The following is a 19017-nucleotide window of genomic DNA, read 5'->3' on the forward strand; positions in this document are numbered from 1 at the left end:
CCCTTGACAAATCACCTGGACCCTGTCCCAAGCTCACCTGCACAATGGCGTCCATCTCCAGTCATATATGGAGGGCAGGCCTGACAGCCCTTCCCAGGAATGCAGTCCACATTAGGGAAGCATGGCTCAATACAGGGGTCCTTAAAGTGTTCACAAAAGCGGCCAAAGGTGTCCTCATCACACTTGCAGCTGGTCACCTGAATAACAGCAGGGATGCTGGTGTCCACAAGCTGAAGAACATCTGCCCTGATGCTTCTGCTGTGAGAAGCCCCGCTGTCTCAGTCCCTCTAGCACCTTCCTGGACAGGCCAAGACTGTGAGTCCCTTCCCAAAGCTACACAATCCCCTGCCTGGCCCTGTAGCAGGCTCTCAGCTTTGCCTCTCTCAGAGTATACCTCCTCCACTGGAATCCTTGGAAGAGTAAGATAGGTAAGAAATGGGGGCGGGGGGAGAGCAAAACCACAAAGCAGAAATAGGCCAAAATCTATGGACTTGGGTCATGAAGCTTGACTGTAAACGTGGATGGAGAGGATTTTCTCCAAACTGAAGAAGGTACAGTTCCTCAGAGAGAGGAAATAACAAACAGCTGGGAGACATAAAGCAGCATCCCATCCCTCCCTTTGCAACCCCAAAGAGAGGTGAGCTATTCTCCATAACGCTCTGTAAGGAATTCTTGTGTCTGAGCATAGTGGGCTCAGGTCCCCTGGTCTGGAGGGAGTCAGGGCAGCTACGCTGGAAGCTACAGACCTCTATCCAGAAGCACAGGTAAGCCTTCGCGTCCTACTCCTCAGTGCCATGAGGAACCATGGGAAAGGCTGAGGTGAATGTTTTAGGCCTGACAGAATGGGAGGTGCTCTAAGCAATGACGAAAGTTCAACTTCACACACGTGTCTGTGGCCCAAGATGGCCCCTGTACCACTCACCACAGCTCCACCCTCCTCCCTACATACACCTCGCCCAGGAGAGAACACATTCACAGCATTCCTCCACTTGCCCTGCCACACCCCCCATCTCCCCAGTTCCCACTACTCACCTCAAGGGAAGAATTGCCCTCTTTGCTGGTCTCATTGTACAAACACTGGTCCTCCTTGTTGCAGAAGCAAGCCACGGTCTTGGGCTGGAGCACCGATGACAAGTTAGTCCTGACATCCGTTGCTAGAATCTCCAGGGTACATGCTTCTGGGGATGTTGGTGTCCACTGCAAACTCCCATTTACTGTCCAGAGAAAAAGAGACCTCAGTGTCTGGGGAGCTCTCTGCTCTGTGGTCAGTGCATCCTGGCATCTAACACATGGACTACTGAGGTGGTTCTTCTACACCCTCAGGCATCTTGAATTCCACATCATCCGGCATCCTTTTGAGCAGAGCTGGGATTCCCAGGGTGATGGCGGTCATGCTCCAAGCTGGAGGGAGGCCACACCTGCTGAACATGCTGGGTGTAGGTAGAAATACACATAAGGGAAGACCCCTAATGAAGAGGCCCCTAAATGCATCCCTGCCTGTGGCTGTATTAGGATGGGTCATTCTGGGGATCAAGCATGGTCCTGTTAACACATGCCCAAACTGCAGGATGGGATGGCTTCACCTCCCAGCATCTCTTCTGCCTTCTCAGCATTCCTCCTCTAACTTTCCAGGTCTTGGGTACCTCATCAGATGTCAGACTACATGGAATAAAGAACAACTTGGAAGGAACAGAGAGTAGGGGTGGACAGGAGTTAATGCCACACCAACACTTCCCAGGATGCTCAAGGTGGTAGAAAGCCTTGTAATGCCACTGTGTGCCACTGTAGTACCACTGTGTGCCACTGTTGTGCCATAAGAAATGAAGAAAGTATCCACAGAATGACCCCTTCATGATGTGACCCAGTAAAGCAAAATGAGACAGTTTGGTGGTCAGAGCCCAGAGAAAGGTCCCTGATGGTTTTGGTTTAGCACAGAAAGTCACCAACCCTTCCAACTTTGGCCCTTTAACCCAAGTCACAGCTGCCAGCCCGGGGTTCTCAGATGCCATTACTAAGAGGGGAAAATGAGCTATTCCAATCCAGAAAATCAGACAAGGAGACAGAAAGCCAGATAAGCCTGGCAAACTGCCGTAAAAACAACAAAAAGCACCAGTGAAGTTATTTGTAGTTTTTTTCTCTTATTCCACAGTGTGTTGTTCTTTTAATAGATATGATAATGCTATAAACTCAGCTATATGATATGCTATAATATCAGCTATAATATCAGCTATATGATATGCTATAATAAATTGATTTATTTTGTGTGGGGGGATACGGAGGCCCGAATGCATGCCACAGTATTCACGTGGTGGTCAGAGGACAGCTTGCAAGGCTTGGTTCTTTCCTTCTAGTGTATAGGTCCCAGGAATGAGACTTAGGCCATCAGGTTTGGTGGCAAGTGTTTTTGCCTGCTGAGCCATCTCACCAGTCCTGAAAACTATTATTATTATAATATTATTATTATTATTATTATTATTATTATTATTACTGTGTTTTTCAAGGAGACATTTATGTGTGTAGCCCTGGCTGTCCTGGAACTTACTCCGTAAATCAAGGCTGGCCTTGAACTCAGAGATCCAAGAGCCTCTATCCCCTGAGTTCTGAGATCAAAGGTGTATACTACCACTGCCAGGCTAAACTAGTCTTTTTTATGGTTGTACTTAATTATTCTAATACTTTGGTAAGTCCTCCATGTTGGTTATAAAAATGATGCATGCAGCTATACAAGGTGGTACATACCTTTAACCCCAGGAGGCAGAGGCAGGCAGGCAGATTTCTGTAAGTTCAAGTCTAGCCTGTTCTACATAGTGAATTCTATGGCAGCCAGGGCTAAATAATGAGACCTTGTCTCAAAAAATGCATGTTATTAAATGAGGTGAAATGACCTTTGCATTACCAGTGTGTGTCCAGGGTCAGTCTACCTACTCAGCTAAATTTATCTACACTCCTCACTGCTACTCTCTTGGGGGAGGAGCCACCCGTTTGAACTATAGATGTTACTTGTTTTTCCTGACACAGGGGGTCATTCTGTATCCCAGACTGGACTTGGTCTCATGGCAATCTCCTTCCTCAGCCTCTCTCCCAGACGGATTACAGGCTTGGGCCGCTGTGACCAGCTGTGAGTATCAATCTTCAGAACTGCTGTTTCTCAGGGGCTGGAGAGATGGCTCAATGGTTAAGAGCACATAGGAGTCAGCACATTCGGAGGACAGGAGTTCAGTTCCCAGCATCTGCCTCAGGTGACTCACACTGCCCGTATAACTCCAGCTCCAGGAGATCCAACACCTCTAGCACCTGTACATACATCTACTCAGAGGCACATAATTGAAGTTCAAAAGCTTATAATTCCAGGTTTAAGTCCGTGACAGAGGGGGAGGTTGGCTAGTCGTCACATCCAATCAAGAGCAGAGAATGAGTCGCCCATGCTGCCTGCTGCTTGCTTTGCAGCTTTGGCTCTGTCAGTTTCTTCATTCTTAAAGAGTTCAAAGCTCAGCCCATGAATCGGTGCCACCCACGTTCATGGGTCACCATAACTGACAATCAAGACATTCCTCACCTCTGCAATAAACATGCCTGCAGCCTGATCTAAATAATTAGATCAGGCTGATTAGGTCAGCCTGATCAAAATAATTCTTTACTTGAGACCCCCTTCCTCCTTATTCAGGCAATTCTAGGTTGGTTGAAAACCTTGTTCTGGGGCTTAGGTGGGAGAACCTAAAGCTTGTTTGTTGCCTGGGTTACATAGGACGTTTCAAGCCAGCTCGGGCTATTGTAGGGAGACCTTGTCCCAAATAGAGAGAAGGAGGAAGGATGGAGAAGAAGAGAGAGAGTAAGATGAGGAGAGGAGGGGAAAGAAAGAAAAAAATGTCTGTTGGTCTTAGATATACAGATAAAAAAAAGGCGGGGCGCTGTACAGAATAAAAACACAAGAAAGCCCAAGGTGTCCCCTCCCATCCTATTGCCAGCCGAAGAGTCATACCAAAGAGCTCAAAGCCACCACACTTGTTGAAGAGGCTGAATGTGACATCCTTAGAGTCGCTGGTGATCTCAGTGGTCACTGTCCGCCCCTTGTAGGCTTGGATCTTGCTGCTGCAGTTGATAAAGGGTGGATATTGATCTGAAACAGAAACACGGAGACTGGTTATGCACAGGGCGCTCTAAACAGAGGAACACGGAGACTGGCTATGCACAGGGCGCACCTCACTCTTCCCTTTCCACTCCTTCTCCATGGCTCTTCCTACAAGTCTTCACCTAGCCTGCAGCCGGCCTCCCGGAGCAGGACTCAGTCTTCCTCCTTAATCTGCAAACTGTGCAGAGCATGGGTCTGTACTGCCCACTGTCTAACCTTTAGGCTCCCTTTTTCTTTTTTTATATATTCTTTTTGAAGTTAGAATTGTATTTTTATTGTGTGTGTGCATCAACGTTTTGCCGGTACACATGTGTGTCGGTGTAAAGGTGTCGGTGTAAGGTGTCAGTGTAAAGGTGCTGGATCATCTGCAACTAGAGCTACAGAGAGATCTGAGCCACTATGTGGGTGCTGGGAACTGAACCCCACTCCTCTGGAAGATCAGCCATTGATCTTAACTGCTGAGCCATCTCTCCAGCCCCAAGTCTCCTGAACAGAATGCCACACTGGGCCTTGAGAACAGATGGTCAGTTTTACCCCTGATAAGAGCTGAAATCCATGAGGTGGTATGTAGACGGACATTCAATCTTCCCAGAAAGAGAAGTCAAACTCTCTCAATGCTCTGTATCTCGGAAGCCTGTTATTTCCATCCCATTGCATATTAATATGTTTTGTCAATAGATTTCTTGAGCATGATATACAGGTGGCACTAATTTCTATAATGAACAAGTGATAGAAAAAGAGGCCTAAGGAAATTATAAATTATAAAGCAGTCTTAGTAGTTATAAATGCTAAAAAAAAATCAGGAGAAGGAGGAGTATGAACAAATGTGAAATATAAGACACGGTGGTCCGTGGGGGCTTAAGAAGGCAGTGTCAAAAGTAGAGAGAACACGCCTGTGGCTGTCTGAGGAAAGAGCCTTGCAGGCAAGAGAAAGTCATGTGCAAAATTTCCAATGAGCTCAAAGAAGCCAGTGGGGTGGAGGGAGGGGGAGGAGAAGGGGGTGTCAGGAAAGGAGTTCTGGGTGGCGGAGGAGACAGTGCCTAGGGCAGTGAAGGGAAGGCTGCTGTCCGTCAGAGGCCCTGAGTGAGCTGGGAGGGTTTGGTCCACTAAAGGAATGAAAATGTGGAGCTTGGAGGAGTGTCATGGAGTGTGGGTCCTCGTCTGCTCCCCATCTCTGGAAAGGTCTCTCTGACCTTCCTTGTGTCACTTACTGAGTGTGTCATTCAGGTTCTGGAATGTTCTAAAGATGGAGTTGGTGCTTTGTCCAATACTTCTGTTTCCCGTGGCCAGAATGTCAAACTGGCACTGTTTGTCACCATTGCACACAGAGGTCAAGTCTTCACTTGAGGAGCTCTTATTCGACAGTTGGGACAAAAAGATGGGGGTGAACTTGGTAGGCAGAGGATCTGTCCTCGTCCCAAGGAGGCCTGTCCCGTTGACTTGCCCTGTAACACAGGAGGTACGAGGGTGGTATGAGACTCCAGTCATATTTCAGTTGTGCCCACCCCTAACCCTCTGTATATCGCTCTGTGCGTGAGGGGGTGGCATGGGAGCTGGTAGGGACAGGATGGCTTCAGAGTCTAGAAATCCCTGCTTCAGTGAGTGAAGACCACTCACTCCTCCCTTCCTGGAAGAGACATGCAACTAGGGTGCATGCAGGGGACAGACATGGGACAGTGGCGAAATCTTTAGACCTCACTAAGGATGCATAAGATTCCCACAGGCACAAGGAAGGCAGCATAGCAGCTCCCTCACTGACTGCCCAGTGGACCAGAGACTGAGGACCCCCAGACTCACATGTCATTCCGTAGTGGAAAAGGGTCTCCTCAGAGCTGTCTGAGGGGATGGTGGAGCCATTGGGCATCCTGAAGTCATCTTCTGGATTGTCATTCCAGACTCCTGTGGGACAGAGCAGGACGTTCACCACCACAAGCCTCCCTTCTCCAGGGAGCATTCAACAGGGCAGCTGGATCTGTCCCAGGTCTAGGGTCCCAGGAGGTGGGAGAGGACCGTGCACTCACACTTAGCCATTGTGCTTTAAAAAGGGAGGAAGAAGCCAAGAAGACTATGGGGGAGACAGGAAGAAGGAAGGAGACAAGACTGAAAACAGGAAACGTAGGGAGGGGGAGGGGAGGAAAGGAACAGCTGAGCCTTCCCCTTCCCCATAGCATCTCCTTCATGTTCCCTTTAAAAAAAAAAAAAAAAAAGGCAAACAGGAAATTAGCCTAAACAGTGTGTGAAGGAGCCCTCTCTGTGCCCTAGGGGGCTGAGGAACAACTGAGCAGGGCAGGGAAGTCTGAGGCCCGTGGGAGGGGTAGCTGCCTTGGTATAGTCTGAGCTCTGGTTCTTACCCAGAAGGCCCTCTGTGTGGTTGCGGTACTCCTCTGATAGGCTGGAGGAAGCATGAAGGATGTTGGAGAGTGCAATCACGGAGATAGTCACTGTCCCATCAAAGTTGGCTGAGACTTGGGAGCCATTTTGGGTCAGCAGAATACCAGTGGTATTGAATTTGGGCAAGTCTGGAAGACAGGACAATGAGTGACACCGCAGCCAGCATACCCCTTGGACTCGGCAGCAGTGACGACTCATGGCACAGAGGGCACTGGGATACCCTGACCACACTTCAATTAAAGGCCCCACACCATCCAGACCAGCTCTAGACCCTTCTTCCTTCTCAGGTAGGAAACGAGGAAAGCGCTATGCCCAGGCTGGGTGAAGGTCTTCCAGTGTGGCAGTTTAGGGACAGCAGGTGGGACAAACATTCTGTTCTTCTGGGTGTTGTAGCCTCTACCCTCTCCCCCTGAGCACCCCACTCCCAGGGGGCTGAGGATGTATAGTGGGGCACACGCTGACAATTACTGAGCCTACCTTTGGCGTCGCTGGTGTTAAAGGCCACAGTCTGGTTATTGCATACAACTCGGATCGTGTTATTGGGCTCAAGAAACCACTGAACCTGGAAAAGAATTGGAGGAGGCCTAGGCCCAACCACAGACAAAGCAGAGGCCTGGAAGTGAGGCTCTAGAGAGCAATCAAGGCTAAAATCTGGGCCAGATATACAGACATGGAGAGCTCAGTTGGAGCCAGGCTATCTCACAGCAGTCTTGTGGAGCAGTCAATACCCCTGTCCCCATTGCGTCATAAGCAAACAGTGACGCCAGAAGCTCACTGGTAGCCCAGCGATTGTGTCAACACCAAACAGTGATCGATGATATGTATTGTAATCCTGTCACTGGGTTTTACTCTGCTCTCTCCTATAGATGTGTTCTCTCTCCCTTTGTTCCAGGATATAGTATCACCATGAAAACACATCTCTGGTTGTGTTTATGTGAGTGTTTCCAGAGATATTTAACTGAGAAGGGAAAATCTACTCCAAATGTGGGCAGGATCATTGCATGGGCTGGGGACCCAGATTGAGTAAAAAGGAGAGAGCTGAGCCCCAGCGTCCATCCCACTGTGACTGCAGATACAGTATGTCACCAGCCCCCTCACATACTCCTGGTGCCATGATGTGCTGACTTCACCCATAAACTGTGAACCAAAATAAACCCTTTGTCCTAATTAGGGTTACTATTGCTGTGAAGAGACACCAGGACTGGAGCAACCTGGGGAGGGAAGGGTTAATTTGGCTTATGCTTCTACTGTTCATCAGAAGGAAGTCAGGACAGGAACTCAAGCAGGGCAGGAACCTGAAGGCAGGAGCTGACGCAGAGGCCATGGAGGGATGCTGCTCACTGGCTTGCTCCTCTTGCTTGCTCAGTCTGCTTTCTTATAGAACCCAGGACCACCGGCCCAGGGATGGCACCACCCACAGTGGGCTGGGCCCTCCCCCATCAATCGCTAATTAAGAAAATGCCCTGCAGGCTTGCCTGCAGCCCACCCTTATGGAGGCATTTTTTTTTCTTTCTTTTTTCTCTGTATAGCTCTGGCTGTCCTGGAACTCTCTCTGTAGACCAGGCTGGCCTCGAACTCAGAAATTCGTCTGCTTCTGCCTCTCAGGTGCTGGGATTAAAGGCGTGTGCCACCACTGCCTGGCAGGGAGGCATTTTCTTAATCGAGATTCCCTCCTCTCAGATGACTCCGACTTTGAAGTGATAGAAAATTATCCAGCACGCCCTTGCTTCCTTAAGTGGTTCCCTGTCGTGTACTTAGGCACAGCAGTGAGAAAAGTAGACAAGGGATCTCTCCTCCTTTCTTTATACTCTTCCTCTTCCAGTGTCCAGCTGACGGTCCCCGAGGAGTTCCGGTAAGGGAACGCAAGGATACCCTGGATACCCCCTCACTTACTGTGATGGGAGACTTCAGGCTGCTAGTGTTGTATTGAGCTGCAAAGGCAATGAAGTTAGTGGCGCTGGCAGAGCCAGTCTGGGCAGTGCGGCCCTCTAGCAGGAATGAAGAACTTCTGTCCTGGGCCTGTACCAGCAGGAAGTCCCCCAGCCCGTTGAAGGTGTAGTTGGCATTATCCAAAGTGGTGATGTGCGGATCACCAAATGTCCAAGCTAAAAGAAAGGAGGTTACACGTTAGTCAATTAGGGCCGTGGTCTCAGACTCCCAGCAGGTAGGGCTTCCGTCATGGTGGACTCAAGCTTGGGCAAATTCTCAGGGCATCAAGAGTCTACCCAAAGTCCTCTTCACTTGTAGCCCCTGGCCTAAGTCCTCACCCCTTTGCAAAAGCCATGTCCAAAGTCCCTCTGTTTACTGTTAGCTTCACACAAGACCTGTCAACATCATCCCTGTGGCTGCAGTTCATGATCCACCTCAGCCATGATGCTCACCAGGCCGTGGGGGTCTGTATCCACCGCAGCTAATGCGGGGCCGCCTGCGCCGGTACCGGACACAGAACGAGGGCTTATCGTTCCAGCGGCAGCACCAGTTCTGCGCCTCCTGTTCCTCATCTGTGGAGAAGAATAGTTTGTCAGAGGGCAGGGGCCCCGGGGAAGCAACTGGCATGTTTGGAAGAGTGTGGTGGTATCAGCAGCAAGAGTATGCCCTTGGAGTCAGGCATGGCACAGTACATATCCTTTCATGCCTAAATGGCTGTCAGTGACCTATGATCAAATGACATTGTATGTCCTCTTTGAATGAATGGTGGGGTTATTACATAGCAGGGCACATGGTACAAGCCCTCAGAGACCAGCAAAGATGATAGTATGAAGACACTAGAAACTAGAGTAGTCCCAAGGGTGGGCAGATGCAAGCTCTCCTGGCCTCTTCTCCTCTGTGTACCCTGGCTCCCTTAGAAGGTCTCTAGGATGAGGTGATTCTAAGTCTTCCCCCCAAAACATCCTGTTAACACAGGAAGAGAGGATAATGTCAAAGTAGACCCTCTTCCTTGGCCTAGAAAGATTCCCCACTCCAGGCTGAGGGCTCAGGCCAGATGAAGATGGAAAAAGACACATTCTGCCCTAATCTGAAAGAAGACAAAGAAGATACCAGCTTCTGAATTTCTCAGGATGGATTAGGGTATTGGGATGACAGGGGAAGCATCTGGGAAGCACTGGAGCCAAGAGGCTTCATCCTGAAGTCCCATAGCTAGTCTGAGAAGAGCCGAAGGCGGGGTTGAGAGCTCCAGGAAGATACATACCAAACTGCCAAGGACTGTGCATTCTCCAGCCTTCTCGAAACTCTCCCCGGGTGCCATAGCTGCAGCACACGCCCCCTCGCCCGGAGGAGAAGCTGCACAGCTGCCTGTCCCACCAACCTGCAATGAGACCAGACGTCCTCAGCCCAGAAGCTTGTGGCAAGGAGACAGGCAGGGCTGTCGGTGTGTGTGACGGAGGAGGATGCTCAGGGTGCCTGCGAGAGGGCAGGACAGGTGTGAGCAGAGGCGATGGTCAGTGAGTTTGTGAAGGGCAGGAAGGAGGTATCACCTGTGTTCATGCGCCGGAACCGGAAGTCCCGTTGTCCCTGCTGCCAGGAGCAAGGGCAGGTAATCTGGCTCCAGCCCCAGCTGGGCTGCTGAGGCTGACTCTCCAGCCACCACAGACACTTGAGCCGGTAGTTGGGCCGCACCTCCCTGTGTAGCCTGTAGACCTGTAGTCCCCGGATGCCTGAGAAACAAGGAAAGCAGTGCTTATTACAGGACACGGGCTGCCTGCCGGCTCAGCTTCAGTTTTAGGCTCCGTGCAAACTCATGGCTGTGTCCTCCATCCATCATGTCCTGCTTTTCTGGCTAGCTCTTCCTAGGAAGACTTCAGACTGGCAATGATTTATCTCCAAACCACCTTGAACAGAAGCTTCAAACACTTCAAATCTTAGACCTTAGGACAAAACTCTGGGACAAGTGCTGGGCAGGGGGGCATTACTATGATCAACTTGACCTACCTACCTACCTTCCTTCCTTCCTCCCCCTCTCTTGTGGTCTCTCTTGCACTCTCTCACTCTCTTGCTTTCTCTCTCTGACCTCTTTCCTCTCTCTCTCTCTCTCTCTCTCTCTCTCTCTCTCTCTCTCTCTCTCTCTCCTGTGCTCTCTCTTTCTCTTGCTCTCTCTTACTCTCTCTCTCTTGCTCTCTCTCTCTCTCACACACACACACACACACACACACACTCTCTCTCTCTCTTGCTCTCTCTCTCTCTCACTGTCTCTCTATCTTTCACTCTTGCTCTCTCTCTTTCTCTTGCTAGCTCACTCTCACTCTCTGTCCTGCCTTCTACTTCCCAAGCCACTTCACTTCCTCCCCCTAGAGACACACATCTGCCCAGTCACGCCACCAGACACTCCATTTCATGATGCACCCTCCCCTTCCCTTTCAGTGGCCAAAGCCAACCAGGACAGACAGAGGTCCATGCCCAGCAACCAGCTGGAAGCCACAGAGAAGGTAGCATGCTAGTGGAGCCTTGTTCTAACACTGTGAGTCTGGGAAAGCCTCCTTTGGGCCCAGACACCATCTTGGTAAGGGAGAAGTAACCAGAAAAATCTTCAGTGGGGGTGGTGGTGGTGGTGGTGGTAAAGTTCAAGCCTTCAATTCATTGGAAGTTTCATACTGTATACACAACTTTAGGGAGAGGAGTGGACTCTAGAGATTCCTCCCACCCCTGAACAAAATATGATCTAGTATATGAGATTTTCAACCCTGTATCCACATGAATGAAACAACTGTTTTCAGAAGAATAACATTTCTTATAATGCTCTACACACACACACACACACAAGCTCCATGAAATACCTAAGACACAAACTGATGTGTCTGACAAAGAGCCCTGATCTAACAGAGACCTCTTCCACAGGGTGGTACCCACCTGTCATCTGACCCAACTTATGTGTCTGATTGCCAAACATCTTTGTCCCAGATCAAATAGACCTGGGCTCACACTTTACAATCTGCATGACTGAATGCTAGCATGCCCTTTTCTCCATCACATTTTGGAAGCTGACATTTCTTTCCTGTTGGAGCCTCCGAATATTAGACTGAGTCTCGGAGGAAGCGCCACGGTCTGACGGTCTGCCTCTGGACACCAGGGTCTCCATCACAGTGAGTGTTTGTTGAGAGCCAACATGATTGACCTTCTTTCTTTTCATTTTTCTGTCTGTTAACCTACTGTCTGGCAGTTAGTAAGTGTGGTAAATGTTAACGGAGTGAATGCCGGCATTTTGGAATGCCTCTTGGTGGACCTCCTTAAGGACCTCACTCCAGCTCTGGCATGGGACATCTATATGGATTATCCTAACTTCACACCTATCTCCCTTCCTGCAATGACCTTGTCGTCCTTAATGCAGGATCAGAATGCCTACAGACAGACAGCCTGGGTTTGGCTCTTCTACGGAATGAGATTTATAAGGACTGAGGGTGTGGAAAGAAGAGGTCCAGGCAGGATCAGCTGCGGATGCGCCTGTCAGTCTATGCAGGATGCTCTTCAGAGTGAAGGAGAGGCTACATCTGTCTAGGACTGTCATGGCATATGCTGTAGAGGGCAAGGAAGACTGAAGCCAGCTCATATATGGTGGGTGGCACTTTTACCTAATCTGGAATTCAGGAATCGATCTGGACGGTACTTCTCCATTGCTGGCCGGAATGTCAGCGGGCTGTTTTCAAAATACCCATCTCCACTGCAGGCAAAGGAAAGACTCTCAGGCCTCTGTGTCACACTCAGGCTCTTTGCTCTCATTTTGAAAGCTACTCATACGTTGAGTTTGTCAGTCATCCCAGCTAGGCCCCAGTCAGCAGCTGGTAGCCTGTGACTCAGTCAGGTAGGCAGCCAGATTGAGCCACAGTCCCAGTACTAAGGGGAAGAAGGAAGAGAAGATGGATGGGGGTGGGAGCTGCTTTATCCCGTATCTCATCAGGAAGAGTGAGACACCAGCAGACTCACTCGGTACACACAGGGCGTGGGAGCTGCAGAGTTGAGGCCAGGTTTCCCTTTGTTTCCCTTGGAGCTGTCTAAGGACATACTGCAGGGGACGCTTCGAGGTCAGCTTCTGGGTCAGGCAGTCACTTTCAGTTGTTGATTTTGCACTTACTAACTTGGCGGTCTGGTCTGACTTTGGGGGTTTTTATCTGGGTGAAAGGGACTTCAGTTGTACCTACATCAGAGCATTTTAAGGCTTCAATGCAGTGACATTTGTAAATCCCTCAGATCTGAGTGGAGACCACATTCAAGGGCCACCTGCACTGTCACAGTGTGGATCCAGGAAGGAAGTCTGCAGCAGCAGCCCCACTGCCACTGCAGGAGCATGTCCACAGAAAGCGACGCCTGATCTTTGCTCTACAGTCACACAGGCTAGCGGACAAATGCACACATGATGTCTCTGTTGAGTTCACTGCAGACGGTGTGAAACTGCTGGCTGCCTGGGTAATTACATGCTTTCCTCCTTCACTGCACATCAAAAGCCAATCAAAGCCATGCTAGGCAGGCTGAACACATCCTAATGTAAAAGAAACCCATCTGTGACAATTGCCCAGTGACAGATCATGCATGACCTTCACAACCAATTGCCACACAAGCAGGCTGCTGGGAGCTGTTTGTTCAGAGGCTGTGGTTCCTTCATGTGTAGGAGCCCACACTGCAGCCAGCCATAGCCCTTCTCCTCACTTCCTTCCCCACCTAACCTGCAGGAATCACAAATTCCACTGGGGGGTGGGGGGCTGTGTTCTGATGCCCACTTTGCCACTGTGAAACTCTCTAACTTTAGGCAAATGACTCATCTGCTTGAACCTAAGTTTTCTTACCTAGAGGATAATGGTTTCATCTGTAGGATAGTCATCAGCTATCATGGGTGGCAGTGATCACCAAAACAAACAAACCATAAATAAATAATGTCTATGATGTAATAGGTATAAAGAGTGGCGGCTAGCTGAGAAGTCAGCTAATGTCAGTGGAAAGACCAAGGAGGTCAAAGGTTAAAAGGACTCTGGTACACAGGTGTTGGAATAGGAACAGTGCCAGGACGAATGGGGGCTTTTTCCTCAGGCAGAGCTGCGTGTTCAAAGATGGGATGGGAGTGTGAGCAGGGCACACTTAGCTCACACAGTCCAGTGCTGACAGCAAGCGGATCCTGTCTTACCTGGAGAAGCCAATAAGCACTCGGTTGTACGGTCCCTGGGTCACATCCCACCTCATGCCACCGCTCTGGTAGAGAAACAGGGCGTAGGACCTGCTCCCATCTGTGGAGAGGATGGCTTGGTAGGTATTGGTCTAGATGTTTGAGAGAGACAAATGGAGATGACTATGAGATACCTGAGGTTTCCTCCCTAGTGTCCCCACACCTCTGAGCAGACACAGGGACATCACCTGTCCCTGGTCCACCCAGGCTGCATGTGCGGTCACGCTTGCTGTGGTTAGGGCAGCATTTACCGTGGGTGCAGAAGTGCTTAGCATGCCCTGTTTCCTTTTTCGTAACTTTTTTTCAGGGAGAGGAGATAAAGGGCTGTGGGTTGCAATCCAGTTAGAAGGGGTCTTGTAAGAGAGATACAGGAACCTGAGCGGTTAGACAAGACCACAGAGCTGAGAGAGAGGCCCTCCTTATCTCCCTCTGGGTATGTAAGGGCATTGTCCAGGGGTTCCCTCCACTTGTGTGGCGTGGAGAACTTATACATGCCCTGTGGAAGATAGGTAGTCGATGACGTGTTTGTTGAGTGCCATGTACTGATGCTTTGCTATAGCTAAGGAAAGCTGGCTCGTGTGAGTCACACAAAGTTGTCAGTCACCAGACATTCGTGTAAATTCAGTTGAGGTTTCTGACGTGAGGCAGGCCTGGCCCACTGTGTGCACTCAGTAGACCATGCTCTTGAGGGATAGTATAACCAGCAGTCTTTTCTCCAGTCAGGGTATTCTGGAAAGGTAGCTCCCACCTAGGGTTATGAGATGTTCGGCTCCCAGAAGGGTCACAGGACTTGTCCATGATCCACTCACCCCAGAGCTGCCCTGGGCAGGATAGGCAGGAACATTGACCCAGGTGACCTTCAGTGTCCACTTGGCTTTGAAACTCCAGTCACTTGTGTCCTCGCTAATCAAGGTCTCCACCTCACGGATTAGCTGATGGTGTTCATTGTAAAATGTGACATATTCCTAGGAAAGGAAGGCGGGTAAGAACAAGGAAGCAAGGGGCCCTTAAATGTCCATAAGGCATCAGTTCTGACCCTTTGGGGGGGGAGGGGCGGGTCAAACGATCCTTTCACAGGGGTTGCATATCAGATATTTACAGTATGATATGTAACAGTAGCGAAATTACAGGTATGAAGTAGCAATGACATAATTATATGGTTTGGGGGCACTACAACCTGAAGAACCATATTAAAGGGCAGCATGAGGAAGGCTGAGAACCACTGTCCTGAGGAATCCCTGCTGCCTGCTTGGGGACGCTAGTCACTTCGGTGCCCATGGCTGCCTTGCATCTTTCCCCCAAGTCTGAATTTTTACAAGCCCTTTTCTTTTAAGATCAATTTAAGTTTAGGCTGCAGGAAAATCTGGGGCACGTGAACTACAGGGTCCCCATCCAGAAACTCAAGCCTTCTGGAATTGAACTGATGCATCTCTTAGTTCAAATCGGCTTGCATGGTCTGACCAGATGTGTCTAGTTTTACATTCCCATGTCTAGCTTGTAACTCCCTAAGGACAGGTGCAGGTCTGTCCATCTTTGAAACTGAGGTAGAGCTTTGTCTGCAGCAGGCACACAAAACATATTTGCTATGACGGCTGCTGCTACACACTTTCCCAGGCTGGGATAGTTAACTTAATTCAGGACTCAACCTCTATGCCTGTCACACGCAGGTCTTCACATGGTTGGAGTAGGGTGTTCCAGAGTCTACTTAGCATTCTTTCTCGGCTTCCTCTGCACCCTGTATGTAAATTTCAGTCCCTTTCCAGGAAAATCTAGGCTAGGATACAATGCCCTTGAAGTGCCCTTGATCCCTCCAGGCAAGATGCTGGAAGCTCCTGACTGTCAAGTTCTCGAATGACCCACCTGGTAAAATATGGCTCCTCTGGAGCTGGAGAAATCAGCATCACCCCAGAATGGGGCCATCATGGCCACATGCTCCATTCCTGTGAAGCTTCTTTGAGGTGGGTTGGGGTAGGAGAAGACATCGTAGTCTGACTCTGGGAAAATGATTTGACCATTATCTGTAAACTGAGCACAAGTGTTCTTGGTTAGGGAGGGATGAGGGAAGGGTTATCCTAGTCTAGGGTCTGTTCCTCAGAAGAGCTCCCCCTAAGAGACCATCTGTGCAGAGGGTTAGAGGTGTCAACCTCTGTGGTTCTCTTGTGTACTCCTTGCCTTCCAGGAGAATTCAAAACCTAGAAACCTCACAAATACTCATCCCTATCAGGACATCCCCTTATCAGTCCAAAGTAGTGGACGGTGTCCTGCCTCTGTGGTGCACCCCAGCTTTCCTCAGAACAAAGCCCTCTTAGTAAAGTGCCTCGCCCTATCTTGAAGCTTGTGACATATCAGATGAGGGTAACGGAGTCAACACCCTCATTTCTGTCACTGTGCTGAGCTCTCATTGGGAGATCCTACTCCTTGAGGACAAGAGGAACTAGGATCACCTTTCCTAGGGAAGTAACCCCTGGGAAATAGAAATGGTGAGAACCAATCAAGTTTCTGAGCTTAGCTTCTTCCTCATTAAAAAAAAAAAAAAAAAAAAAGCTTGTGAAACAGCCACAATCCCTTTTTAGCAGGGTAAGGATGCTTTTGTCCACACGGGCAGGGAGGTGTGGCTTTCCACAACTAGAAACTCTGACATAAAAGAAAGCACAAAAGTGTTATACAACAAAGTGACCTCCATTCTTCTGCTCTGTTATGAGCCATCTCTGCAGAGAGACGGGGCCCAGAGAACACAGGCCACAGACATGACACAAGGCTACAGTCAGAGACTTACGTAGAAGGAATCCCGCAGGGAGGAGCCGAGAGGAAAGCCAATCTGGATCTTGAAGACTGGTGAGTTAAAATCCACAGTCCTGAGAAACAATTTGCTGTCTCCAGCTTCAGACCCGTAGGGGAATAGAGAAATGCCTAGGCCAGGACAGAGGAGAGAGAAGAGTCCTTGAGGGTCTTCCCTCCCTTCAGGTTCAGAAGGATCCTGAGAGAGCTTCCCCTAACCTGCCCCTTACCTGTCCCGTCTTCCAGAAGTGACCCTGTAGGCCTTACTCTTCGTTCTACCTCTCCATACACATCTCCTTTACTTCTCAGCTGGGACCCTCATCATCCCTCAGGTTAGAGGATCCTGACATAACAGTCCTGCTGTTAGGCTATCACCATGGGATATCCTCTGATCAGGAAGTCAGGACTACTAAAGGGTGAAAAGACGAAACTCCAAAACAGCAAAGACTAGTCGCTTAAAGACCTTTTCATAAAATGACACCTGTTTTCTACAGTGGTACTTCTCCAGATAAATTTGAAGATCCCCACTCCAGAATTGCCCAAGGCCGCCCTGTATGTCCTCAGATTCCAGTTTGGGAAACTTTGTGTTTCTCGAGTGGCTCTAACTCTATACTGCATGGCTTTGATTGGCTTAGCACAGTCTCTTGGCTTCCTTGTTTGACCCTCCCAAGTTTATTCATACCAGCCACCACTAGGCAGAGCTATACTCTTCCTGGTTCCCTTACCCACACAGTTCTTGGGCAATTCCAAATGCTTTGGAACCCTCTACCCAACCCAACACAAGGACCGTCATTTCGCTCCCGTGACTTTATTTATTTATTTATTTTTTAAATATTTATTTATTTATTTTATTGACGAGTACACTGTAGCTGTCTTCAGACACACCAGAAGAGGGCATCCAATCTCATTACAGATGGTTGTGAGCCACCATGTGGTTGCTGGGATTTGAACTCAGGACCTCTGGAAGAGCAGTCAGTGCTCTTAACCGCTGAGCCATCTCTCCAGCCCTCTCCCGTGACTTTATTCCAGCTGCTCAGACCATTTTCCTGTCTAGGGTGCTCTCCCTCTCCCCGAGTTCTCACCAGGAAGCCTCCTGTTCACTTCTACCCTATTTCCATATCCCTTACTGTGATTGTCCCTAGTATCCTGGTCTTTCATCAGTCCATGAACATTTTCCTATCTCCACCTCCCAGCAAAATGCAATGCACAAAATAGCCTTCGGTACCCAGTTTTGAGGCTGTCTCCTTGTTTCCTGTAATCTCTCGTCCCAGAGAGCAGAGACTGTGAGTAAGCAAGCAGAGTGAGAATGAGCATTCATCTCTGATCTCTCTAGGACAGTGGTTCTCAACCTTCCTAATGCTGTGACCCTCAGGCTGTAGTGACCCCCAACCATAAAATTATTTTTGTTGCTATTTCATAACTGTAATTGTGCTACTGTTAAGAATTGTAAGGTAAATATCTGTGTTTTCTGATGAGCTTAGGCAACTCCTGTGAAAGGGTTGCTTGACCCTCAAAGTGTCATGACCCACAGGTTGAGAACCACTGGTCTAGAGGTACCACAGGAGAAAGGGTGGATTATTTGTGGCCTGAATGGGACAGAGTAAAATTTAAAAAATGGACCCCTCAGTCACACACAAAAATCTAAATTGGCAAATGTAGCCTAGCAACCACAGCTAGAGCCTTTCCATGCAGCTCAGGTAGAAGACACCCGGGTTCTACCTCATTGGTATCACTCACCCTGATCTGGTAAAGGAGGGGCTGGAGGCACTGTGGACCTGGAGGCTGTGGTGCTCATGGGATTAGTAAGGGTCGAGGGGGTGGCTGAGACTGTCGTGCTTCTGTCATTGTCCGTCTTCGTGGTCAATCCTGGACATATAGGGAGAGAAGACAGGAGTGGGTTTTACATCAGAGAACATGAGAGTCACAGAAAATGAGGAGCTGGGAGAGACAGCTAAAATGTTTGTCTCTACATCGGTCAACAGCCAGCGCCTCTGAGCATAAGCATAGAAGGCAGAAGGAATGGAGCGCTATTCACAATTAACCATTTGGAACCTTACTTCACCCTTGCCTGTAATGTTAGGTAGCTGACCCACCTGAGGAGGACATCCCATGAGAAGAGGTCTCTGTCACAGTGGGTCCAGGTGAAGAGGAAGAATGCTTTTCTGTGGTCACCTCTGTGAGGATGCTGTTTTGAGACGAGCTGGACGTCTCCATGCCTTGAGTCCAGTAACTCTGAGAATGTGTGGATAATCGCTGAGTAGGACTGCTGTCCACTACTGTGGACAGTCCGCATAGAGTAGTACTTGCGACTCTTGTCATCACACTGACGCTGCCAGTTACAAGTGTGTGCCCTGTGTTCCCTGAAGTGGAGTGTGTGGTGGTGAATATGTCTGATGTGTCTAAAGGTGGGGAATACTTGCTCGAAGTAGATGCGGTAGTTATTTTCCCTGAGGAGGGTGTTCCCCAAGAAACTGTCTGTGTTTGAGTGGATCCCCTTGAGAATGAGGAAAGACCTGATGTGGTCACCTCTGTGGCTGTGGTGGTTTGAGGTTTGCTGGTGGTCTTCATGGTT

The 19017-nt window shown here is 49.3% G+C and overlaps 1 protein-coding gene across 1 annotated transcript; it reads right to left on the reverse strand.

The window, feature by feature from the left end:
* Positions 1 to 37: 37 nt before the first annotated feature.
* Positions 38 to 18659, reverse strand: LOC114616324 (mucin-4-like; the record flags this gene model as incomplete). The annotated part of the gene is made up of 18 exons (XM_028761821.1): positions 18539 to 18659; positions 18183 to 18311; positions 16444 to 16577; positions 15528 to 15692; positions 14477 to 14632; positions 13629 to 13759; positions 12085 to 12173; positions 9997 to 10176; positions 9711 to 9827; positions 8902 to 9021; positions 8414 to 8625; positions 6998 to 7082; positions 6481 to 6648; positions 5927 to 6028; positions 5341 to 5574; positions 3980 to 4117; positions 1033 to 1214; positions 38 to 197 (listed from the first exon to the last, which is right to left on the reverse strand). Coding segments are annotated over exons 1-18 (2623 nt in total), but the record flags the coding sequence as incomplete, so codon positions are not given.
* Positions 18660 to 19017: the final 358 nt, after the last annotated feature.

This window comes from Grammomys surdaster, unplaced genomic scaffold, assembly GCF_004785775.1.
Source record: "Grammomys surdaster isolate TR1022 unplaced genomic scaffold, NIH_TR_1.0 316520, whole genome shotgun sequence".
Lineage (NCBI taxonomy): Eukaryota > Metazoa > Chordata > Mammalia > Rodentia > Muridae > Grammomys > Grammomys surdaster.